Below are 25,806 nucleotides of genomic sequence, written 5' to 3' on the forward strand. Positions count from 1 at the left end.
GCATGGGATATGCTTAATTCCTTGGGTGATGATGTGTGACAGCAAGGGCAAAGTGTCGTCAACAGGGGAAGCTCACCTGAGAGCCTGGTTGCCAGGGGTTTTATCAGGGGTCAGTCACACACAGTGCCTGCAATGGTGGACCTCAGTTACTGAAGCTCCACAGCCACGGGGGGGATCTCAGGTGTCCACCGTAAAGCATGCAGTAAAAACGACCTACAAAAGCAGTTATAGCATGACTCAAGACCCCAGACATGAAAAACACTCATTAATGAGAATATTCCAAGAGCTCAGTCCCCACGAGCCAGCCAAGGGCCAGTCACAAACACAGCCGTCATTGGAGTGACCCAGATCTGCTGAGTTAACCCTTTACCACCCACTGGGAACTCCACTTATGGACATTCATAGTAAAGAATTACTCAAAATATGGAAGAAAGTAAAAAAACATGAAGACAGTAATTGTAATTTAAAACAGCAAAACATTGGGGGTAGGGGTTGAGGTTTTGGGACTGAAGTTCTCGCAGTAGGAAAACGGGTTATGTCAATTATGGTTCATCCACTTAAGTTTTAGGCAACCACTAAAACACCACTATGAAGAGTATCATTCATTTTATGAAGCACTATGTTAAAATGATTATATATAATATGGAATGAAAAACCTGGGTATGAAAGCATACATATACTCTAATTACAACTATGTAAAAAAATAAGAAGACATCCACCAAAAAAGCAAAAATTGGGTAACTTTTTATTTTCAAAATACTCTTTAACATGGCTCTTTACTTTTATAATAAAAAAATTAATTAATTAATTTTTCGGGGCACCTGGGTGGCTCAATCGGTTAAGCATCTGATTTTGGCTCAGGTCATGATCTCCTGGTCCATGGGTTCAAGCCCCACATTGGGCTGTGTGCTGACAGCTCAGAGCCTGGAGCCTGCTTTGGATTCTGTGTCTCGCTTTCTGCCCCTCCCCCACTCATGCTCACTCGCTCGCTCTCAAAGAATAAAAAAAAAGAATGTTTTCAAATAAAAATTAAAAAATAAGTTATTTTTTAAAACCTCAAGCAAATTAGTCACAGTTTTGTTTTTGTTTTTTTTTTTTAATTTCAGTTGGATAAGTAGAGGTTCCTAGAGGCAATAGTGAAAAAATAGATCTAGGGACAGCAAGGAGGCAACTACCATGTAATGAAAAATCACATTGAAAGTCATATCCATACAACCATAATCAATTTGGATCTGGTCAAATATTACATAGGTTTAATTTCCCAGTATTAATCCATGTAGTTTCTGTGTGGAAACCACGGTGTCACTACACATGGTCCACGATGTACAGAAGTAGCTGGAACATTTGGTCTTGGAGGTAATCAATATGGATATTGCAGGTTGGTCTACAAGGGAGGTTGTCACTTGGCATGGTTTCCTTTTAAGTTTGAATGTTTGTCAACTTTAGCAATTTCCTCTCCCCCCATATAAGAAAGTCTTTAATGCTTTTCATATAATGTTTGTACAGCATGGTATAGCTTTAAATTCCTTTTCAAATGCTAATTAAATCTCTCGTGGGTAGAAATTATTAACTTATCAAAAGTAGGTTTAATTAAAATTTTTGGAGAACCTAAAGTCTTAATAAAAATAAATGAAATTTTAACTGGTGATGTGTATTTATTAAGGTTTTAAGTTACCTTAATTAAAAATCCACAACACCTTTCTCCAGAACCCAATGGTAACTACAAGAATGTCATTTTATGGGCAAAAGACATGAATAGACACTTTTCCAAAGAAGACATCCAGATGGCTAATAGACACATGAAAAAATGCTCAACATCACTCATCATCAGAGAAATACAAATCAAAACCACAATGAGATACCACCTCACACCAGTCAGAATGGCTAAAATCAACAACTCAGGCAACAACAGATGTGGACAAGGATGCAAAGAAAGAGAATCTCTTTTGCACTGCTGGTGGGAATGCAAACTGGTACAGCCACTCTGGAAAACAGCATGGAGGTTCCTCAAAAAGTCAAAAATAGAACTACCCTACGACCCAGCAATTGCACTACTAGGGATTTATCCAAAGGATACAGGTGTGCTGTTTCAAAGGGGCACATGCACCCCAATGTTTATAGCAGCGCCATTGACAATAGCCAAAGTATGGAAAGTGCTCAAATGTCCACCAACAGATGAATGGATAAAGAAGATGTGGTATATATATACAACAGAGTATTACTTGGCAGTCAAAAAGAATGAAATCTTGCCATTTGCAACAATATGGATGGAACTAGAGGGTATTATGCTAAGCAAAATAAGTCAGAGAAAGACAAATATATGACTTCACTCATGTGGAATTTAACATAAAAAACAGATGAACATAAGGGAAGGGAAGCAAAAAGAATATAAAAACAGAGAGAAACAAAACATAAGAGACTGTTAAATACAGAGAACAAACAGGGTTGCTGGAGGGGCTGTTGGTGGGGGGACGGGCTAAATGGTTAAGGGGCATTAAGGAAAACACTTGTTGGGATGAGCACTGGGTATTATACATAGGGGATGATTCACTGGAATCTACTCCTGAAATTATTATTGCACTCTGTGCTAACTTCAATGTAAATTAAAAATAAATAAATAAATTTAAATAAGGAAAAAAATGTTATTTGTAAGATTAGTATGTTTGATTAGCATGACTTTACAGTGACCCTACTTTTATGCTTCAAGGATTAAAAATGTCATGTATTCATTCTGTTTACTCACTGAGCAAATATTTACTGAGTGCCTACTATCGCAGGCACTCAACATACAGCAGCAGTAAACAAAACAGAGCTTACAGTCAGGGCAAGGGTTCATGAGGGAAGATAGGTGACAAAGAAATGTATTAATAAAGTATTTTACATAGTGTAAGTGCTTACAGGGTAATATGATAAATAATGATGGAACAGGGGTGCTATTTTTAATACAAGACTCAGTGAAGCCCCTAGAACAGGTGACATTGGAGCAGAAAGCAGACTGCAGTGAGGGAGTAGGCCATGCAGGTGAGCAGCACTCCATGCAGAGGGAATTTGAGAGGCAAAGGCCCTGCCTGAAAAGGGACCGCACTTGGTTTGTCTGAGGAACTACAAAGACTTCAAAGAGGATAAAGAGTAAACAAAGGTGGGGCGCCCGGATGGCTCAGTCAGTTAAGGATCTGAGTCTGACTCGCATTCTTGGCTCAGGTCATGATCTCATGGTTCATGGGATGGAGCTCCATGCTGGGCTCCGTGCTAACAGCGCAGAGGTTGCTTGAGATTCTCTCTCCCTCTCTCTCTGCTCCTCCCCAACTTGTGTGCACATATTCTCTTTCTCTCAAAATAAATAAATAAACATTAAATAAAAAGAATAAACAAAGGTGTGTTAGACTGCTCGGCTGCCATAACAAAGTACTACAGACTGGGTGGCTTAAGAGAAATTTCTTGTCTCACAGTTCTAGAGGCTAGAAGTCAGAGCTCAGGTGTTAGCAGGGGTGGTTTCTTCTGAGGCTTCACTCCTAGGCTTACAGATAGCCATCTTCTCCCCATGTCTTCACCTGGTCTTCCCTGTGTACACAGCTAAGTCCTAATTTCTTCTTCCTATACGGACATCAGTCACACCGGCCAAATTGGAGGATCTCATTTTAATGTAATTATCTCTATCTCCAAATACAGTCACATGCTGAGGGCCTGGGGTTTAGGACCTCAACATATGGATTTTAGGGGGACACAGTTCAGCCCATAACAAGAAGGGAGGGGTAAAAAGATAAAAAGTCAAAGAGACGGGAGGCTTAGGGGAGCAGACTAGGTAGGGCCTTGCAGGCCACACAAGAGTGTGAACTCTTCTGATGGAAATGGGGAGCCACTGGAGGGTTTTAACCAGGAGAACAGCATTAGCTGTTCTTGGATTTCAAAATCACTCTGACCCCAGCATGGACAATGGATTGGAATGGAGCAAGGGTAGAAGCAGGGAAACCATGTCATAGAGTGGAGACAAGACCTTCTCTTTTAATTAGGACAATCAAGAAAGGACTCCCTGATGGCATACCATTGAACATGAGTGAGTAAAATGAATAAAAAGTAAAGGGAAATTCCTGCTAGTACCTGAGGAAAGAGAGAAGCAAAACAATTTTTCAGTAGAAATTGAATATAAAGAAGCCATGTAATGAATTTAAGGTTGGAATAAGTATTACAGGATTCCTACTTTCACATGATTTAAATATGTTAACTTATTTATTACTCTTATTAGCTTGACTCGGCTAATTTGCTTTTCTTTCCTATTGCTGCTGTCAGATTTTTTTTATTCCCATTTTATTTCATGTACTTTCTGCAAACTGTTTTGTGTCTTCTTTTATTTGGCATTTATAACTGAAATTGAAATGTTAAGTACTAACCTGAAATATAGTCATAATTTCAGTAGCACTTAGTATTTAAATAGCGAGATTATCCATACACTACAATCATGTACTCATTAGAGTCACTGAAAAAGCAATCAAAATTAGAGCTCCAGGAGCTCTTAATAACTTTTTAAAGTTTATATTTTGGGAAAGAGAGCACGTGCACACATAAGTGGGAGGGGCAGAGAGAGAGAGGGAGAGAGAGAATCCCAAGCAGGCTCTGCACTGTCATGCGGGGTTTAATCTCAGGCATGCACTGTCATGTCAGGGTTTAATCTCATGAACTGTGAGATCACGACCTGAGCCAAAACTAAGAGTCCAACACTTAACCAACTGAGCCACCCAGGAACCCCACTCTTAATAATTTTACATGTAGGGGCGCCTGGGTGGCGCAGTCGGTTAAGCGTCCGACTTCAACCAGGTCACGATCTCACGGTCCGTGAGTTCGAGCCCCGCGTCGGGCTCTGGGCTGATGGCTCAGAGCCTGGAGCCTGTTTCCGATTCTGTGTCTCCCTCTCTCTCTGCCCCTCGCCCGTTCATGCTCTGTCTCTCTCTGTCCCAAAAATAAATAAACGTTGAAAAAAAAATTAAAAAAAAAATAATAATTTTACATGTAAAGAAGAAACTAAATAAAGAGAAAATAAAAATGTTTCTTAATACACTTCAGAAATATTGGAAACTGCTTTGCAAGTTTGGGTTTTTTGATGCCCTCCATGCTGTGGCATTGCTACTCTCTGCCAACCTCAACTCACAAAGACTTGCCACAGGGTCTTCTTTTCCAAGGCTCCTTGACCCCCTTCTCAACCCCATCCTGGAAGGAAGCAACAAAATAATGGGGACCTGGAATTTCCTAGACACCTAAACTACTGCCCTTCCAGCAACATCGTACATGCAAAAATTCAAGAAAGCAGAGAAGGAAGGAAGGAAGGAAGGAAGGGAGGGAGGGAGGGAGGGAGGGAGGAAGGAAGGAAGGAAGGAAGGAAGGAAGGAAGGAAGGAAGGGAGGGAGGGAGGGAGGAAAGAAGGAAGCAAGGAAGGGAGGGAGGGAGAAAGGGAGGGTGGATCTGCATATATTTTGACCTAGCAATTTTAGTTCTAAGAATTTACTGTATGGAAGTGTTTTAAAGACCCTCATCACAGCATATATAACTGAAAGAATGAAACAGCCTAGAAGTCTAGCGATAACAACTTTCCTTCTAGAGCCCCCAATTGGCTGTACTTCCTTCACTTGCTTAATTCCTACTCATCCTACCAGGGCTCAGTTTAAATTCCACTTTGAGGGAACCCTGTCCTGGCCCCCAGGATGAGAGAGAGTAGGGCATTCTGCTAGTGACTCAGATGGCATCCTCTTTTCCTTTGTAGCTCTTACCATAATAGTTAAGTAATCACATGTACAGTTCTTAATGTTTGCCTTTCTCCTTCTCTTCTCAGATCATAATTTCTGTAAGGGCAGAAACGAGGCCCATTTTCTTCACAGCTGTACCCTCAGAGCAGATCACAGTACCCAGAAGATAGCATGCCCTCAATAAATATGTGTTGGCCCTGGATCTACTTTAAATGGATAAATTTTATGGTATGTGAATTACATCTCAATAAAGCTTTTTTAAAAAGATGTTGCCATTAATCTGTAAATTAATTAAACATTAAACTAATGAAAATTGTCAGACAGTGGCATACAATGTAGTTAGAAAAAAATATTTGAGCTGTATGTCTACTGACATGGAAAAATCTTCAAGAAATAGTATGCAAAAGAGTTTTATAAAACAGTTTACACAACAGGATCCCACTGGTTTGGTTGACAAAAGGGTATACCCATATATTCAACTAATATTTATTGAATGCCCATATTTCCAGCCACCATTCTAAAGGTTTGAGATTCCAGTGAATAAAGATCCTCGTTATTGTGGAGCTTATATTCTAGCATGGCAGATTGGCCATAGGTAATAAACATAATTAATAACATCTTACAGTATATTAGAAGGTAAAAAGGGCCATGTGGCGGGGGGGCGGGGGGCATGGGGTTGGTAGGCGAGTATCTGGGAGTGCTGGACAGAGACATACTGCAGTTTTAAATGGGAGGTTAGCCTAATCCTTTGCAAAGGTGAATGAAGACTCAAGAGAGGGAGTTAGCCAAGCAGGTATCTGACAGAACAGCAAGCCCCCAAAGCATGTTTTGTTTTCTTCTGCTCAAGGAACAGGGTGGAGATCAGTGTGGCTGCAGCAAAGCAAACAAGAGGGAGTGATTAGGAGAGGAGGCCCAGGTAGCGATAGTCCCTTGTTACCATTGTAAGCACTTCAGTTTTCACTCTATAAGGGGCGGGGGTCGGGGGGGGGTATTGCAAAATTGTGACCAGAGCGATGATTCCCGTTTGAGAGGATGGCTCTGGCTGCTGAACTGGAGAGTATGGGAGAAGCAGGGAGGATGTTTAGGGTCCAGCACAGTAATCCAGACAAGAAAGGATGGTGGCCCACACCCAGGAAAGGGCAGAATGGGTGGCTAAGAGATGTTCAGTGCCCAGATTTCTAAAGATAGAGCCAACAGGATTTCCTAATGGACTGAATGTGAGGTGTGAAGAAAGGAATAAAAAATCAAAGTTTGGGGTCTAAGCACCTGGGGGATGGAGTTGACAATAACAAAAATGAAGGCAGAGGATGAAGCTAGTTTGAAAAGAAAGAATTGGAATTGAGCTTTGGATGTATTATTTTTGAGACGTCTACCAGACATCTGTGTTATACTGTTTTCAAATTATCCTAACTGGCACCCTCTGCTAAATTAGCTGCTGAGAAGAGGCCAAGACTACAATGCCCATAATCCCCTTCTCCATCAGTCAGCCAGTGAGAGGCCTGAACTTTGAGGCACTTGTTCTCTGGAAGTGGTTGCAGCGGCAGTGAAGTTCCAAGTGGCATCTGGTTGAGCATTCTGAAAAATGCCCACGTGGGGATAGTTCATGGGTGCTTGTTATTCACAGTAGCTTCAGGACTTTACTGACTATAGCCTGAAAGATTTGGTGCAAGGATCCCAAAATGTGCCATGGCTTCCAGACATGTGCTTGCTGTAGGCTAAAACACACGTGACAATTTTTGACTGTCCTTTCTTCCAACCAATGGCCTTCTAACCATTGTTTAAACTTCCATTCGTAGTCAGCATGCATAGTCTTCTGTTTCCTTCACTGATGAAACATGCAAATGGAGATGTGCGGTGGGCAGTTGGGAATGTCAGTCTGGAGTTTAAGGTGGGAGGTTGGGGCCGGAGATGAGATTTGGGGGTCAGCAGCTAATGACGGCATTCAAACCTTGAGCTTGAACGATCACCAAACACAGAGAGAGAAAAGTTCAAGAACTAAGCCTAAAGCAAACCAACCTGGACAGGCTGCAGGAAAGAAGAGGCTAAGTCTGCTGAGGAGGAACCAATGAGGCAGAAACATCCAGACCAGCCTGGCACCCCAGAAGCCAGAGGAGAAAGAGCCACAAGGAGGAGAGAATGGCCAACCATGCCAAGAGCTGCTGACTGGTCGATTAGCTGACAGCTGAGAACTAACCCACCAGGTCACATAAAGTGGATGTTTTTGGTAACCTGGACAAAAGCAGTTCTGTGGGGTAGAGGGGGATTTTTAAGCCTGATTGGAGGGGGTTTTAGAGAGAATGAGAGGAAAAGAATTGCACACAGCTGTGTTCACTGTAAAAAGCCCAGTGACTTACATGAAAATGCCAACAAGCAGTATCTCTGGGTCATGTTATTACAGGTGAGGATTTTTATTGATTAGCTGAAATGAATATGCACTTCTTCTATAATTAGTAAAAATAAAATTATTATCAACAGCTCTCTCTAAATGCTTCAATTACCTATCTGCGCTGGCCAGAGGCTGACTCTGAGTTCCAAGGGGCTCCAGTCTAAGAAACAGAAAGTGTAGACAGATACAAGTTCCTGGGTGTCAGTCTCACGTCCCAGACACTGTGCCACCTTCTCTTTATCCCAAGAACACCAAATGATGCGCCTACTGTCTACTGTTCCCAAACTTCAATTACTGAGCATTTTCAAATTAAATAGCACCCTGACAACTTCAAAATTCTTTTCAATTATTAAAATAAATGTTTATGGAACACTTCCCATATAGCAGGAATTTGCTAAATAAACATTGCATTTAAAAAGATGAATGTGGGGTGCCTGGGTGGCTCAGTCAGTTAAGCATCCGACTCTTGATTTTGGCTCAGGTCACGATCTCATGGTTTGTGAGTTTGAGCCCTGCACTGGGCTCTGTGCTGACAGTGTGGCCCCTACTTGGGATTCTCTGTTTCTCTCTCTCTCTCTCTCTCTCTCTCTCTCTCTCTCTCTCTCTCTCTCTCGCATTTCCTCACTAGCACGCGCGCATGCTCTCTCTCTCTCTCAAAAATAAACAAACAAAACTTCAAGAAGATGAATGTGATTGTCAAGTGCTTAATTTACACCCTGAACACCGTTTATTCAGGATAGCCAGAGACCCATCTAGCAGATATACCTGTCAATCCCACCGAGGAGAAAAGGCAAACATGAGAAACTTCAGGCACTTGAAGCCCGTAGGACCTAAAAAGGTAAAAAAGAAACCTTGAGAGATCTAAATGTGACATTTTATAAGGAGTGTTAACTTGTTATTGGGATTTAAACAGTTGAGAGATTTTTGTGAACTGCTTCTGAATGGGGGCTCTCTTCCTGATGTTCTGTATCCAGCACCTTCCCAGTAGTGCATATGGTTAGCACTTAATTAACATTTATTGAACTAATTACCTCACTTAGTCTCTTTTACAGAAATAGTCATAATGATTATCCCCTCTTTCTAGCAAGTACAAAGTTAGGTTTAATGAGGGCAGACTAATTAACATACGAGGAAAGCTGGAGAATCTTCAAATGTTTGGAGGACCCATGGGGGCGTTTCTCTCCAGCCTCCAGATGATTTCTGTCATGTTAATAGTGATGGGCTCAATTTCTAGTCCCTGGGGTTGCAAAGTCCATCTGCCAGTGAAGGGGATCTTCAAAGTACAAAAGGAAAGAAAACAAGGATTTTAAAAAGTGGATTTGACAATATACTAAGGTGAGAAATAATGATGTTACACCTCGAAGAATCTTCTAACCATTGATAATAGACATACAGTAAAATCTTATAAGGTTAATGAATAATAATGAAGCTAACTGCTTTTCGTGAATTACCTAAATTAATGTTCAAAACAACTGGAAGCAGAATTATTAGCCTTATTTTACAAATGAGAAAACTGAGGTTTTGAATGGACTGAATGATGAATGACCTAAGGCTGGGCTCAGGGCTGCCCCGATGAATGAGGAAAAGCACCGGTGGGGTCCCAAAAGGGGACACAGAAGCATTACCAGTATGTTTGTGCCACAGTGATCAGAAAAAGAAGAGGCACAGGAGTGCAATTCTGTAGGAGGTTTAGCAGCATTTAGGGACCTCCTAGCTACAGATAGATTCTTGGTATATAATTGCTCAAGAGAAAGAAGCCAGAATCGAACTTACATTATACCAAAGACTCAGAAATACACAGCTGTAGATCTGTTATCAATGGTTATCAGGAGGGAAGAATAGGGACTCCTGGGGTGGCTCGGTCGGTTAAGCACCTGACTTCAGCTCGGTCGTGATCTCACAGTTCATAAGTTGGAGTCCCACATCGGGCTCTGCGCTAACAGCTCAGAGCCTGGAGCCTGCTTGGGATTCTGTGTCTCCCTCCCTACCTTTCCCCCCCTTGCACTCTCTCTCTCTCTCAAAAATAAACATCAAAATTTTTTTAAAAAGAGGGAAGAATAAACATGAAAGCCTTGGGGGGATGACAACTGTTAGAATGTCAAGCTTCAATAATTTGTGACAACCTAGGAAATCTCAAAAGTGTGTATGCAGAATTGCTTCAAATTGTATTACATTCCCATGCTGTAATGAAAAATGTCAAATTTATGTGCAATGTAAAATGAAGTGATGAACCTTGACCAGCAGGTGGCAGGCTTACCTCATGATGTTTTTTAAACTTTGCAGAGGGATTACAGTAAACTTTTGATTTTAATATCATTACAAAAACTCATGTTTAGCAGGAATTAGGAGTACAATATTATTTGATTACACTGTGTCCTGGAACTTCATGACTAAGGTTGACTAAATTTGTTCATTCAATTAACTGCAAAAAGACAAGATAATACAGGTAGGTATTAAGTGAATTCATCATCAAGACATTTCCATACACTAGACATAAAGTACAATGTCTAGACAATTCTAAATCATGGAGGAATAATATATTTAAATATTGATTTCCTGAGAACCTGGGGGGTTCAGTCGGTTAAGCATCCGACTCTCGGTTTTGGCTAAGGTCATGATCTCACAGTTAGAGTTCGAACCCCATATGGGGCTCTGCACTGACAGCATAGAGCCTGCTTGGGATTCCCTCTCCCTCTCTCTCTGCCCCTCCCCTGCTCTTTCTCTCTCTCAAAAAAAAATAAATAAATAAACTTTAAAAAACAAATAAATAGGGGCGCCTGGGTGGCTCAGTCGGTTGAGCCTCTGACTTTGGCTCAGGTCATGATCTCACGGTTTGTGGGTTTGGCCCTGCAATGGGCTCTGTGCTGACAGCTCAGAGCCTGGAGCCTGCTTCAGATTCTGTGTCTCCCTCTCTCTCTGTGCTCCTCCCTTGCTCACATTCTGTCTCTCTCTCAAAAATAAATAAAGATTTTTAAAAATTTTTTAAATAAATAAAAATGTTAAAATGAATTTTAAAAAAGAGTATGTCTTTCTTCACCTTATTTACATTCAGATAACCTCTGGCTTCACTAACTAATGTAATAAGTTAACATGCATGACTTCCCCCAACAGTACGTTGGGCAGAAAGGAGGAAAAGAGAAGGTTCCTGCCTTCAAGGAACATATAACCATATAATAGAGACAAGAACAGTAGAATCTTATGTTCCTGGGAACCTTCTAAAATTCTGAAATACATGATTCCATATATATTCCCCTCAAAAGACCTACATTATCAAAGAGCAGGATGCCAGTTAGTTTGACTTTTGAGTAGGGAATGGTCAGCTAGGCACTAACTCAACTACTCATTACCACCTCACCCCACAGCCCGATCCCCACACATTCGCACGTCTTCAAAACTCGGGTGATTAAAATTTGTATGTCAGAAAAGCTTCATGTGCCTAGGTATCAAAGTTCCTTTTACCAACAGAACCAGAAAATGTTCCATCTACAAATGCCAGGTCTAATAAACACATGGCACAATAAAAACATAAAGTGATATCGGGGCACCTGGGTGGCTCAGTCACTTAAGCATCGGACTTCGGCTCAGGTCATGATCTCGCAGTTTGTGAGTTCAAGCCCTGCATCAGGCTCTGTGCTGACAGCTTGCTCAGAGCCTGGAGCCTGCTTTGGATTCTGTCTCCCTTTCTCTCTGCCCCTCCCCCACTCACACTCTGTCTCTGTCTCTCTCAAAAATAAGTAAACAGTTTTTTAAAATTTAAAGAAAATGGGGCGCCTGGGTGGCTCAGTCGGTTGGGCGGCCGATTTCGGCTCAGGTCATGATTTCGCGCTCCGTGAGATCGAGCCCCGCGTCAGGCTCTGTGCTGACAGCTCGGAGCCTGGAGCCTGTTTCGGATTCTGTGTCTCCCTCTCTCTGACCCTCCCCTGTTCATGCTCTGTCTCTCTCTGCCTCAAAAATAAATAAATGTTAAAAAAATTTTTAAAGAAAAAAACCATAAAGTAGTATATACATTTCGATGCCAGTTAATAAAAATCAGGTTAGTGGTGCAGGTTACAAGTATAGAACTGGGCAGTGTGCTGGTGAGAATACTTAAGGAAGATTTCCTGAAGTCAATAAAGGTGAGCTAGAGCTGGGATGATGGCAGAGAGTCAAAGAAAGAGGAGGGCCATTTGGGTTGGGAGAGAGATATGAGAAATCATAAAGGAGGTTTAATTATTACAGAACGTTTAGAAGACACTTCGTTTAATTTAATTTTTAAAATAATGTGCTCTTTACTGCCCACTAATCTCATAAGAGGGTTGCATCTGATAATTAATCTTCTAGGATCCTACTGGTGCTAACCCTCTATAAGTTGATTATCTTCATGCCAATTGCACTATTATGGACTGAATTGTGTCTCCCCAAAATTCTTAGGTTGAAGTCCTAACTTCAGATATCTCAGAATGTGACCTTACTTGGAAATTGGGTGGCTGCAGATGTAGTTGAGATGAGGCCACAATGGAGTAGGGTGGCCAGAATATGACTGGTGTCCTTATTAAAAGGAGACATTTGGACACAGACACACACCCCAAAAGAACGCCATGTAAAGACTGTAGTTAGGCTGCCACAAGCCAGTGAACTACCAGAAGCCAGGAGAGAAGCCTGGAATAGATCCCTCCCTGATGCCTTTAGAGAGAGAGCAGCCTGCTGACCCCTTGATCTTGGACTTCCCGCCTCCAGAACTATGACACAAGTTTCTGTTTAAGCCACTCAGTAGCTGGTCCTTTGTTATAGCAACCCCAGCAAACCAACCACACGCATCAACCAAAACCCACTACCTTAACTCAGCATCATATATGTACAAATGTATCCAGTGAAATCCAGTGAGCATTCAGATGTAGCAGTCTATTAGAATTGCAGATCAGGGGACAAACTGTGTCATGCAGAGGCTGTATAAATCCAAAGACTCTGAGTAAATCTTCTTTTGCCAATTTGAAATGAAGTGTAGCTGCTGGTGGAGGCCAGTGAAATAGCAAGAGAGGCCAGCTGAGGCTCCTGTCTGAGTTCTGCACCATGTGGAGGTGGGGGGGGGGGGGGGCTGTGCCACTGCTCGATTAGTCCCCATCTTGTTTGGAACATCAGGCTCTAAGTAGTCACACCGCCCTCCTTGAGTTACTCTTCCTGTTCTTGCTCGAATGGTGCATCGGTTGGCAGACGGACTACCTTGTGTGGCAGAACTGGGCTTTCAACTCCGACTGCCAACCTGAAAAATGATCCAGAGTGCTCCTGACCCTGATGCCCGCATCTATACCTCTCCGGCTTTAGTGGCAGTACTGCGCTGATTCCAGGGGATAAAATATGTCCATATCTCTGTGCTTATTTGGTGGCTTATTTATTAACGTGTATCTCCATTTCTGAAAAGGACTTAAGGTGACTTAAAAACACCTGTCCAACATGTACATTACAAACTGTATGATCTGGGGGCTCCTGGGCAGCTCAGTTGGTTGAGTGTCTGACTTCAGCTCAGGTCATGACCTCACAGTTAGTGAATTCAAGCCCCACACTGGTCTCCACACTGTCAACACCAAAGCTTTCAGGGCAGAGTCTGCTTCTGAACCCCTGTCCCCCTCTGTCTCAGACCCTCCCCCACTTGTGTTCTCTCTCCCTTACAAATAAAACATTAAAAAAACTGTATGATCTCAAATGGATCATACACATTCTATAAACACATTCTATATGGATCATACACATTCTATATGATCTCAAATGGATCATACACATTCTATAAACACATTCTATAAAGTCTGTTTTTATGGAATTGTCAGGTCTTCCCAGATACCGAGGGCAAATGCATGCCTGTCTGTGCTGTTAGAATGATGTGTGCTTTCAAACTCTAAACTAAGTTTTATCTGCCATCATGTTACCTTTTACACATAGCAGATAATCAAAGGTAAATTGATCAATGTAAATGACAGAGAAAAGGGGGAGGGAGTTCCCATTTCTCATTGTTATCTGCTGATTACATTTCCCTATTAGAGGTTCAGTAACACAATAAACTCCTTATGCAAGAAAATTCACTTTGTGGAAAATGTTCTGTGTGTGTTTATAACTTATTCTCATATGTACTGTAAAGGTGATAGAGCTTCTAAAAATTAAAAGACAGAAAAAAACTATGACAAGAGCCTAATATACAACAACAACAACAACAAAAACCCAGGAGAAATAAAAATAAATTGAGTGAATAATTTTTTCTAGAGACATAAGCATTCAAGCACTACCACTCCTTACAAATTTTGTACACAGAGCACTGCAATTCCAGAAAAGAGGCAAGGGTAGGGAATGACTGACAGCATTCAAAATTTGTAAGCAATTGATTTTTTAGAAAATATTTAAAGAAGGGGCACCAGGGTGGCTCAGTTGGTTGAGCATCAGACTTTGGCTCAGGTCAAATCTCTTGGTTTGTGGGTTCGAGCCCTGCATCTGTGCTGACAGCTCAGAGCCTGGAGCCTCGTTAGGATTCTGTCTCCCTCTCTCTCTGCCCCTCCCCTGCTCATGCTCTGTCTCTCTAACATCAAACAACATTGTTTTTAAGTTAAAGAAAAAAATCAGAATCCAAGAATTTCAGTGACAGCAAATGATCGTAGACCTTTCCTGTAAGAGATGCTTTGAATTATCCTCAAGTATCACAAAACAACAAACAAACAAAAACAGAACTGCATGAAACACAGCCACTCTATCCTGAAAACCTCATGTAACTGCATCCTTACAAAAAAGAAAACTCCTCAGGCCCTCATGACAGCAGCACACTGCACTAATATGGCACTAATGTTGGCTGATGCTGAAATTATCACTCCTTTGTCCTGCTGTAAGCTGATTCTTGCATATAAGGAGACATGAGTCAGTGTAAGACTATTACCCTGAGGGATGATGCTAGGTTCTAGATAAATGTTTTCTGGAAACACACCATCTTAGTCAGTTCTGGCTACTCTAACAAAATACCATAGGCTAGGCAGCTTACACAATAGACATTGCCTACAGTTCTGGAGGCTAGAGTCTGAGATCAGGACATCAGAATGGTGGGGTTCTAGTAAGCGCTTTCTTCCCAGCTGTGGATGGTTGCTTCCTCACTGTGTCTTTCCATGGCAGAGAGAAAGACCTTCTTGTGTTTCTTCTTGTAAAGGCACTAATCACAGCAAGAGGATCCTACCCTCATCACCTAACTACAACCCTACTCCTAACATCATCACAGTGGGGGGAGAGGGTTTCAACATATGGATTTTGAGAGAACTCAGTCCATAGCACACACACACAGGATTTATGCAGTCTTGCCCATCTTTTGAGGTCCTCTCTCATGGAAATTACTCTTATGCGCACAGTACGCAAACCAATGGGTTTTGAATCTGTACTTTGGGTTACGACGGTACAGCAAATGCACCTCCACAGTGATGGTGTGCTGTCCCCTGTGTGTATGGAGCTTCTCAGTGTACATTCAAATGCCATATACAGTTAGCACTTTTACACACAAGATCACAGGCACTCGAAGGAAGGACCACTATTCCCATTTTGTAAATGGAGAACAACTCAAGTGGTAGGATACATCAATGGGAGGAGAGGAGCATCCATGGCAGTCTGGCCAGAGGATGCTGGTGGGATAAAGCAATATGTAGAAGACTCTTACTCCAGAGCAACTCAGCCTATGGAGGCCCAGCTACTCTGCTCCCATAGAATGCCAGGCCTGTTGGAACGGGGTTCATTATGTTCCACTCTGGGTTGGAAATATTAAGCGTGATTAAATGAGAAGAACACAAAGATTCGTGGAGCTCATGAAATCCACGCTCTCCATCATTTAGGTTTTATTCAACAACATGGCAAGTATCAGTGCCCTTGTGACCCCTGGAAAACCATGTTGTAGCCGAAGCTCTCCGTAGTACTGTCAGAAATATATCTCGTTGCTAAGATAAGCCATTGCAGCCACTGATATTTCAAGCCTAAAATTAACTCAGCATTCCTGGCATCTAAACCATCAAGTTATTTCAGGATAACCCTTGGTTCAGCTTTGATCACCCAGTTTCCTTAAGCAGGTTACGGAGTCCTGCATGGCACTTAAATTAGTAAGGATATCATTAAAGGAAAGGCTAAGAAATGTACAGTGCACTCACACAAATGGAACAGAAATAAAACATTATTAATGACCGACCTCAGTCATTTAATCAACTTCAGACTGCCCACCAGGCTGCACATTTTTCTTTAAATGATGACAAGTTGTGCTGATCCATTATGCCTCATCAATCTGCCTTGTGACCATCTTAAAACATTGGACAGACTCCTCTAGAAACCAGTACAAGGTGAAATCAAATTCCAAACATAAATGATATCTTGGTTTCACTGGCATGCTGTAGTATGCTGTTATCTGAGAGCAGTAACCAACCAAACAGGCCTTCAACAAACAGTTCAAACTGGCTCAAAACCTCTCTGTGCCAACCTTGCTCCAACATGGCTTAAGCATGGAGCTGCGGCAACTCGCAAATTATTTCACTGAATCAAAGAATTGCCATGGACTTCACTTCACAAAACTCCTATTTATAGGACAAAAGGCACTGGAGCTTCTGACTTTAGCATCTGATCCTTATTAGATACAGAAAATGTGACTCCTTATTATGTTTAATCCTCATAGCATCATGCATCTCTTAGACATTATAGTTACAGAGGTTTGATATTAAGACAGAATGGCATCAGTCTTGTGGTCAAGCAGCAACCCTTACATGTCTCCCCTCTAGACTCCATTCACCTGGGAATTTGCTGGGTATCTTCCAAACAGATGGATCTGACACCCAGATAGTTGTATAGAGACTTTCCTTTCATCCCTCCTTTTTGAAAATAGATTATATATTCAAACAGGTATGTTAAATATTATGGTCAATGTAAGAAATTTTCTAGATTAATTTTTACTATATACTAATTTCTGAACCTGGATGTACAAGAGAAGCCACATCCCCAAATGTCAACTTGCTTCTAACCAAATAATCATTCTTTATTTTTTTTTAGGCAAACAACTATTCAAAATGAATTCGTTGCCTTTTTCTCCATATACCTCTTTTCCTAATGGAGACTAGTTTATTTGAAAACTGTATAAGTCATTATTAAGTTCATATTTTATTCAACAGACATTTAGCAAGCACCTACTATGTGTAGAATAATACTGTGGATGCAGGCTGCAAGAACATGAGATGTGGCCTCTATCCTCAGGAGTTTTAATTAGTTTGGGTACATAGGCAATGCATGTTAAATGTAGCTTGCACAATAAAACAGTTTTAATGTTGTAGCAGATAAAAATGAAATCACTTAATTTGATGTTTAGGAAAATTCTTTGGACTGATTAAAAACATAAAATTCATTATATTTTTATTGTTGCTGATATGTATTCTTGCTGTAAGCCTGTCACTGAAAATTCATTCATCATGCTTAATGGTTTTATTAATCTTCCACTATAAATAACTCATGGGATAAGAGTCACTCTCCAATTTGTTTTATAGCTTACCAAAAAAAAAAAAAGTCACCCTAGTTCTTTTGTAAATGAACTGTCACTATAAATTATGCAATCTTCCTGAATTGTAGACAAATCTGGCATATTTGTTTTATAATAAATTAAAATGCATGCATTAGACTTGATTTTTCCTCTTACCACAATATTAGTTTCACTGATCCAAAATATTACATCTAATTCATTCTAAAACTCATGAATTATATGGCTAATTTATTGTGATGATATTAAGAGTAAATCATACTGAAACTGAAAAAACATTATTCAACTTACCATGTCATCATATGTGTGCTGGTGATCCACAGTCACCTTAATGTTTAGGATGATACACCTTGACAGTTAATGCAACAAATAGAAAATAATCTCACTCTAAAACTATCAATATGCGTTTACAGATATTAAAGGTAATTATTCCATTAAAAAGTTGCATTCAGTTGATAAGAGCATAAAGTGAAGATATATATACCCCCTTCTCAAACCCCTGTTTCTAGGGCACTTAGGTGGCTCAGTCGGTTAAGCATCCAAGTCTTGGTTTCGGCTGAGGTCATGATCTCACCATCATGAGATCGAGCCCTGAGTCTGGTTCCTCTCTGGGCATGGACCCTGCTTGGGATTCTCTCTCTCTCCTGCTCTCTCTGCCTCTCTCCCACGCATACACATGCACGTGTGTGTGCTCTCTCTCAAAATAAATAAGTAAACTTAAAAAAAAAATCCTGTTTTCTATCACTCCATGGCCCCACCTCTAGACCTTCCAAGGAACTCACAGCTCTAAACTACAAGTCCAGATTGAGCTGCAGCTCTGAAAGTCCTACTGGCATTTGAGGAGCTCTGAGGAAATCCCCAGGGGTGATCCACTGGATGCTAGATATCTTTAATAGGACTGAGTCAGGTGTAACAGTGCTTAGCACTAAAAACTAGCAGGGCATCAGCCCATGCTTGGTAAAGCAGAGCTGATAAGAGGATGGTGGGGAGTCATATCAGCCCCAACACCAAGCTTCCACCTGGTATCACTATAACGGATTGGGAGATAGCGGGGAGGAGGATTAAGAGCAGTGGCAAATGACTTCTAACTACATTCTTTTATCATCCTCAACCCTGATGACAGAAGGTAAATGCAAGCAAAAATAAGACAGGGACCAGGAAAGAGCTGGAGCAGGAAGCAGGATACAACACTCCTGATCCACGGTAACCTTGAGCACCCAGAAGATCCCCAGGACCCTGTGCTTTTAGACTTCAGCCTCTTGGCCCCCTTAGCACTGCCTGAAGAAAGATCCACTTAGACTAAGGCCTTCTCCTACAGGAAATGAGACGCTGGTGGAGCCAGGGGTTGGGGAAAGCTGAGGACGTTGAGCAAGGGAAGCCCAAGAAGGGATCTGATAATACATCAGCCTCTCTGAAGCTGCCGATACCACTCTCTTAATATGGTTTCTTAACAATTTAAATGCATTTGTAAGTAGATCTTAAATTTAAAAAGGTACATTTTTGTACTAAATGCAGGCATCAAAGAGTCAGTGACCCTTGAACTGGGTAACTTCTGCGTTCCTGATTTGCCTGTCATATCACATTTTGAATATTTTAGGTTAGTTAACAATTTAAGGGAAACCTATGCCTGAGCCAGAATCTTATAAGAAATCAATGAGTTCAAACATTGAAGCATGTGATCTTCGGGAACCATCCTGGAAGTCGGGTAACAGGGATGCTGTTGGACAGCTGCAGCCTGGCTCCTCTCTGAGGAGTCTCTTGGATTCTTCCCTTATGGGCTTGGGCTCCTCATTTCCCCATTAGTCTTCTCACGACCCTTCCCACAATATTATGAAAGGCAGGCAAAGAACACTCTCAAGAAAAATAGTGTGACGGTAAATACAAGCAAAAATAAGAGACAGACAGAAATCCAAATTAAGACCTCTGTAAGCAAAACACCCTAGTCCCCAAAGTTCCTAGTACTAGTCCGTAGTTGTAGTATGTAGGAACTTCAAAATGCCAGACCTCAAGCTATAAAATGAACTTACGGCAGGGAGAGGGAGTGTGACTTTCCCCTGGATGACTATTTTGGTGCTCTTTTTTAACACTAACACCTTCAGAAATCTCGTTCGTTCTCTGGCTTTTCCGGTACCCTTAGGAGTGGGGGCCCAGGGCCAGGTAAATTACAGGCTGGTAAAGGGCTCACGGATGACAGGGAGCTGCTCTAGGTGAACTCATTATCTACCCTGTCTCTTATGAGCAATAAGCAATAGTAGACTTTTAATGTGATTAAATGTCATATTCATGTAACAGTAGAAGACTCCTAAAGACAGGCTGGGTATTCCCCCTTTCAAGCTTAGTCCATCTTCAGTAATTAGTGCTATGGACCAAAGCACACACACAGAATTATAAATCACTGAAATCAATCACATCAAGACAGATCTGCAGAGTCCTTTTATACTCCACTCTATCTTCTCCCTGTCATTGTTAGGCAATGTCATTATGCTTATTAATGACACTTAGCTGTATCTCTGAGCCACCTCACCCTACATCCTACCTTCTACCCTTACAAGCACCAAATCGTAATTTCTGCTCAGTTTAAGAAAATCGGCCCATTTAGTTCATAAATATAGTCACAAAATTCCTCCAGTTTTATGGATGGTTAATTTCAAAATCATGCCACCTTTAAAATTCCTATGAAAGCAAAAATGAAGACTCCTTGAAACTAATAGCAGAAATGCTATTACATATAATTAATAGCAGGAATTATGATAGGGAACCCATAAACTATGATGCTGAAAAATCAGCCACTAACTGTTCCTTAGTAACTTTCTCCTTCAAAATGTTCATGCTTTCAGCCATATACTCATTCACAATTTATTAGCAGCCTTGCCTTTCTACCAGCTGACCCAAATCAGAAAGAAACATGCTGGTGACATTCCTGAAACACATCATCAGAAAGAAAAGCAGAATCAATATCATACAGACTGAGAGGCTAAAATCTGAATGGCATTTCAGACCAGCCAAGCAACTGATGGTATTTGTATTTTAAAATGCCTGCCTCCAAGATACTCCAATGTGCAGTTCTAACACCAATATCCAGCATGCAACTTAACAAAATTTATTGGCATCTATTATATGGCAGAAACTATACTGGATTAGGTTGAAAAGACTTACTAAAGAGAAGTTTCAAAGTTCATATATGCCTGAAAAGCAGGTGGTCCAAATGGGAAACCTATTCCCTTAGCCAGATAACCACAGTTATGTCATAACCCCAACACTATCCTTAAGAGGAAAAAAAAAAAAAAAAAAAACAAACTATTCATAAGCACACGCATCCATGGTGGAGAATGAACCAAACACAGTGGTTCCATTAATTACATATAGAAGTTGTAGTTACTATTTGAAAGAGGCAAGGCAGGATCACATTGAAGGTTAGCACACTGAGCTGCATCCTTGTGATGGGAAAGAACAGTTTCAATCTGTTAGAAAACTTTATTCCAAGAGTTGGCTCAAACCACCATTGTAACATCATAAAAAGTAAATTTTAGGGCCCTCTCAGCCCTGAGCCGTGGTGACAATTCACTTGTAGACGTCCAGAGCCTTCACGTTCCCCACTATGGAGCCTCTCAAGGAAAGGCCTGAGCTTTGGATGACAGCTCCTTGCTTTATGGAAACCTGGCCCAGCAGAGGGGAAGACCCCAAGAAAGGAAACCAGATCTCCATAGAATGAGGGGCTTCTAAGCTTTCCAGTGTCCTTCAAATCTTACCAAATGAAAGCTAGCTCTTTCTACCTACTGCTGGGCTGGCATCTTATTCCCCCCATTCTTGGTGCTGTAAGTACCGTAAGCCCCCACAGAGAGCTAATACTTCCCTCTCCTCCACCTCATCCTCTGTCCTCTCTGCCCCAGCCACAGCTTGGGGCTTCTTGCCAGCCTTTGCCCTCACAGAAGTCCCTGTATCCACACAGAGACTTTTGGTGTCCCATTTAACCACAAGACAAAAAGAAAATATATAGGATTTCCTTCCCTTCCCTCTGAACTCTAGTATATTTGCTACTCAAGAGAGAGATGCATGAAAATCACCAGAACAGAGATGGACAATTACTTTCAGAGTTTATTTTGGATTTCTCATTGCACAGACTTATCAGGTTATTCCAGTTGGGGTCACAGTGATGCTCCAGAGGCTCACCTGGGCTTGAAAGCCCTTGGTGCCTGAGCAGCATTCTGAAGCTGGTACTGTGACCTCCCCGTCAAGTGTTGGGGACAAAGGATTGTCCTCGTAGGACTCCTGGAAAATATGTTGGCTTCCTTTGGATGTTTGCTTTCCCACTTGTCAGACAGTGATTTGTTCATTTGACAACTTGGGTCACCCAACACCAATCTCCTCCACCCTATCGTAGGAAAGTGAAGGTTTGGCCTTCCTTCCTTCTCAAGGAAAATGTAAGCTGGAAGAACAAAACTTCATGCTATGCACAAAACAGAACTTTTCCAGAATCCAAGAGAGAGGCACTTGTGAAGTCAAGTTTTTACAAAGGGGTCTCCCTAGGACTCACCCCATGGCCCCAGTCAGCCTTTCCTTTTCACACCTCTCTTACCAAGGAGTTCCCTCTTCTGACCTTCCTGTGCAAATATCCATCCACCTTTCAGAAAGCTCCTACACAGAGGTGGTGATTTCTAGATTCATCTCTTCTCTGGCCAATAATTCATTTCCTTAAATGGGAGTCATTGTCCACAAGGAAGCCCTGGGGGGGGGGGGGGGAGGCTCGACTACAATGTCCATTAATGTCCCAGGCTGGCAAACTGTCCAGGAGGGCAGGGCTTCAGTGTTGTCTCACAGGGAACTCCAGGAAGGGCGTGACCCTATAAGCTGGAGCTTCTGCTCCCTGTGAGTAGCAGGCACGCCATCTGCTGCCCTGATTTTTGCAGCTGGCTAACTGGTTAGACCACACACATGCACACACACCTCCAAAGGACCAACACAAATACTCAGTCTAAACCCACGACGAGGAAGAAAATATTTTTCTAATGTTCATTCAGACTTCTCAGGAAGCTTCCCTCTCCTTGGCCAGCAAATCACAAGACTGTGGGGAGACATATTTGTTTTCTTTCATCCCTTCTGCTGGCCCCTCCCTAATTGCATCCTTTCAGACTCCCAGGAACAAGGAAAAAGCCTAATGTAGGTTCATAAACCTCTTATTGTCTCTTCCAGGAAGGGGACAAGGTCAGACCTTCTGCTGTCCCAGTCACCCTTTGTCAAAGAAGGCTGAATTGAGGGAAGAGGTGCTGGAGAATAATACCTACATGGTCATCTGGCCTACATGGTCACCAAGTAAAACCCCTGTGGTTCAACACACAGAAAACCAAGAAGCTACTTTGCTACGTACTCTCCTATATTCTCCAGATTCTAAGTCAAGGCTATTTAATAAGCACAAATATGGACAACACTTTTTTTAAATGGACCGATTCCCTTCCCACTCACATATATCTCTCCGCCAAAGAAAACCAATACTGGGGATACTTGAAGTTCTGGACCGACAGTTATTACATGATGTAGAACTACAGTTCTCAAATACAGTGTCTGGAATCCCCTTCAGGGCTTGCTAAAATTGCTGCCCCATAGACCATTCTATCCAGGAGGTCTGTAGTGTGTTCCTCATCCCGTGGAGGGTTCTGAAGCCAGTGGTCAGTCCCCTCCATAAGTTAGCTGTAGGAGCTCTGGGAAGACAATGGGAACTGGTAGAACCATAAAAATTATGTTCATTCCTAAAGGGTTAATCTGCTTTCCAGAGGTGCCATACTTTCAACAGAAAAAAAATAAACAAAATCTATTCTAAGGACTAACTATATAATTAGAGGATTATAACAACCCCAGGGAAGGAAACACAATGATAGAGAACAATGGAATTTGTGGATTAATTAGCAATACAATGCTGAGCTTTCAGCAGTTACAGACTGATAATACAAGAAAATCAGATTGGCTCACAAAACGCTTCCTGATTTCCGAAGCAGGTAAAAAATTCACTGGGTTTAAGGTCAAATCTGAATCTTGCTTATATTGCTCAAAAAACATAACCATTCAGCAGGTTGTATGTGATGTGACTTTGTTCTGGTACTTTTTCTTTGCATTCCATTTACAATTTCAGGAAGAATTTTAAAAATTAATGAACTTTAAATATCGCAAGGGTACAAACGTCTATCATTCGTTAAGTAAAATGTTACTAAAAACTGAACATAAGGATACAAAGATGGTTGAGACAAGCCCTTGCTGTCACATCGCCTACAATGTAGTGGAGAAGTTGAAAAAAGAATAATAAATCAAGGTTAGTATCAAAAATGAAGACAAAGTATATGATACAGGTGAAGTATTCAGGATGAAGTCATCTTGTGGAGGTCACAGGGGAGTCAGCCTGAACTGGACCTTGAAGGCTTAACAGTTGCCAAGGGGTGAACAAGAGGAAAGAAGAAACAAAAGAACTAAAAGAACACGGAGGCAGGAATTCCCATAGCAAATAGGTTGCATCCACTAGGATATGGGACATGAGGAGACACTGGCTGGAGACTAATCTGGAGAGGGAAACAGGGGCCAGTTCATGCTTAAAACTTTATCCTGAAGGCACTATGAATCAATTTAAGATTTTTAGCAGATATGCTGAAATATAATTTGCTTAAAAGGAAAAGTCTGAGGAGGCAAGAAGGCTAGATTGGAGGCAACACAGAGAGAGAGAACCCATTTAGAAGGGATGATGGACCCGAGAAGGCAATGCAGGTGGAGGGTCTGTATTCAGAGATGTCTAAGGGCAGTGACTCACTGGATGACAGAGGAAAGGCAGATGGATGAATCTAGGATAGCATTCATTTTTATGGGGCACACACCAGTAGCCAAGTTAGGACATTTAAGTAGAAGAATAACTACAGCTCATAAGTTCTGTTTTGAGACATATTTGGCTCAAGTTTCCCGAGGGTCATAGCAATTAAAATTGGTAGATGACATATAAAGGTCTGAACGCAGGGAGATTTGGAGAGGAATATAATGTTAGGAGTAAAGATAATATTCAAAATATTAATAACCAGTAGAGACAAATAGTGAGGCATAGATACTGACCAATCAGAGCAGGTACCTGATGGACCAGAAACAATTGGACAATCAACAGCTACCATGGCCCTATATGCACACACCAACTGAATACCACCTTGGCACTGACAGTCATAGCACTGGATGAGCACCCTTAGGGAGAGCCAAAGAGAAGAGGGCATAGGACAGAAAACTTACAATGGAGTGGTCCAAAGGAAAAGAACCTGGAGAAAGAAGAGGAGAAGGAACAGTCAGAAAAGTATTAAAACCAAAAAAGGTTTGTGTCATGGAAGACTGGGGACCAGGAAGCTTCATTTGTTCCCCCATCTGAATAGCAGTATGGACTGTTAAAGAGATGTCCTACCCATCTTTCCCCCAGCCAGACTATTTGTGGTGTGGATGTCTATAGGGATCAACAGCAGTGCTCAGAAGGTACCAGCAACAATGGAGTCTCAAAGTTCAGGGATAAGGGTGACCTGAGCACAAGTTAGAGTCTAGGGGGAGACAGTGAGGTTCTTCCTAGGAGTGACCTTCCACCTAAAGATGGTGCCTCCCATCAGGCCAAAGCTGAACCAGAGCTGGATGAGAGGGAAAGGTTGAGATGAAGCCAACCCTTAGTGAGGGTATTTCCCACTCTCAAACCAAACATCACCTGCCTATATTTCTCCTCCTCAGATAGAAAACAGAAAACAGAAAAGTATCCCACTCCCCCACCTGGCCTTACTGCAAGGCTGTCTCTGGGTTCTTGAGTTTATTCACCACAAGCCTGTAAAATCTCTTCCCTGTTATCCCTCTGCACTTCAGTGTTCTCTTCTGCAACAGAGGATTCAGAGCAAGTTTCCCATACTTGCCTCAAGCCTATCTAAGACAGCAAGAGAGTATTCTGCAGATTCTCTGAGACTTTGAAAAGAGGTGGACAGGAGAGTCAGAGGAAACAAAGAATTGTCCAAAGGGGGGGCGGGGGGGGGGGATATAATCCTGCGGAATTATTTGAAAGTGAGGACAAACATTTAATCTTTGACAAAACAAGTGAGAATTTAGGGTTCTACTACAAATGTAAAGAGTTCTTATTAAATACTTGAAAAAAGGTTTACACTTCCCTAAAGAAAGGTGGGTTGAAAAGTTCTTAGAGC

The 25,806-nt window shown here is 41.6% G+C and overlaps 2 protein-coding genes across 14 annotated transcripts in view; one reads left to right on the top strand and one right to left on the bottom strand.

The window, feature by feature from the left end:
- AADAT (aminoadipate aminotransferase) overlaps positions 1 to 6,002 on the top strand; it is a 32,477-nt gene extending 26,475 nt beyond the window's left edge. For 5 of the 6 annotated variants that reach the window (XR_015250135.1, XM_086703879.1, XM_086703880.1 and 2 more), the window contains one exon: positions 5,822 to 6,002. Coding sequence is in view for 5 of the 6 variants with exons in the window: in XM_086703879.1 (XP_086560005.1) it covers positions 5,822 to 5,905 (84 nt within the window). In the remaining variant the exon portion in view is untranslated. Of the gene's footprint in view, positions 1 to 1,707; positions 2,558 to 5,821 lie in introns of those variants that run through there. The other variant, XM_086703882.1, reaches the window with a different exon arrangement.
- Positions 1 to 25,806, bottom strand: part of LOC147581661 (uncharacterized) — a 33,918-nt gene that overhangs the window by 6,483 nt on the left and 1,629 nt on the right. For 2 of the 8 annotated variants that reach the window (XM_086703895.1, XM_086703890.1), the window contains exons 2-4: positions 25,388 to 25,486; positions 24,872 to 24,897; positions 8,887 to 8,951 (exon numbers count right to left, since the gene is read on the bottom strand). The exons of 2 other annotated variants lie outside the window; for them this stretch is intronic. The gene's annotated coding sequence lies outside the window, so the exon portion shown is untranslated. The remainder of the gene's footprint in view (positions 1 to 8,886; positions 8,952 to 24,871; positions 24,898 to 25,387; positions 25,487 to 25,806) is intronic. 4 more of the 8 variants (XM_086703892.1, XM_086703893.1, XM_086703896.1 and 1 more) reach the window with 4 other exon arrangements.

The sequence above is a fragment of the Puma concolor genome, chromosome B1, assembly GCF_028749965.1.
Source record: "Puma concolor isolate L17-30 chromosome B1, mPumCon1.1.hap2, whole genome shotgun sequence".
NCBI classification, from domain to species: Eukaryota; Metazoa; Chordata; class Mammalia; order Carnivora; family Felidae; genus Puma; species Puma concolor.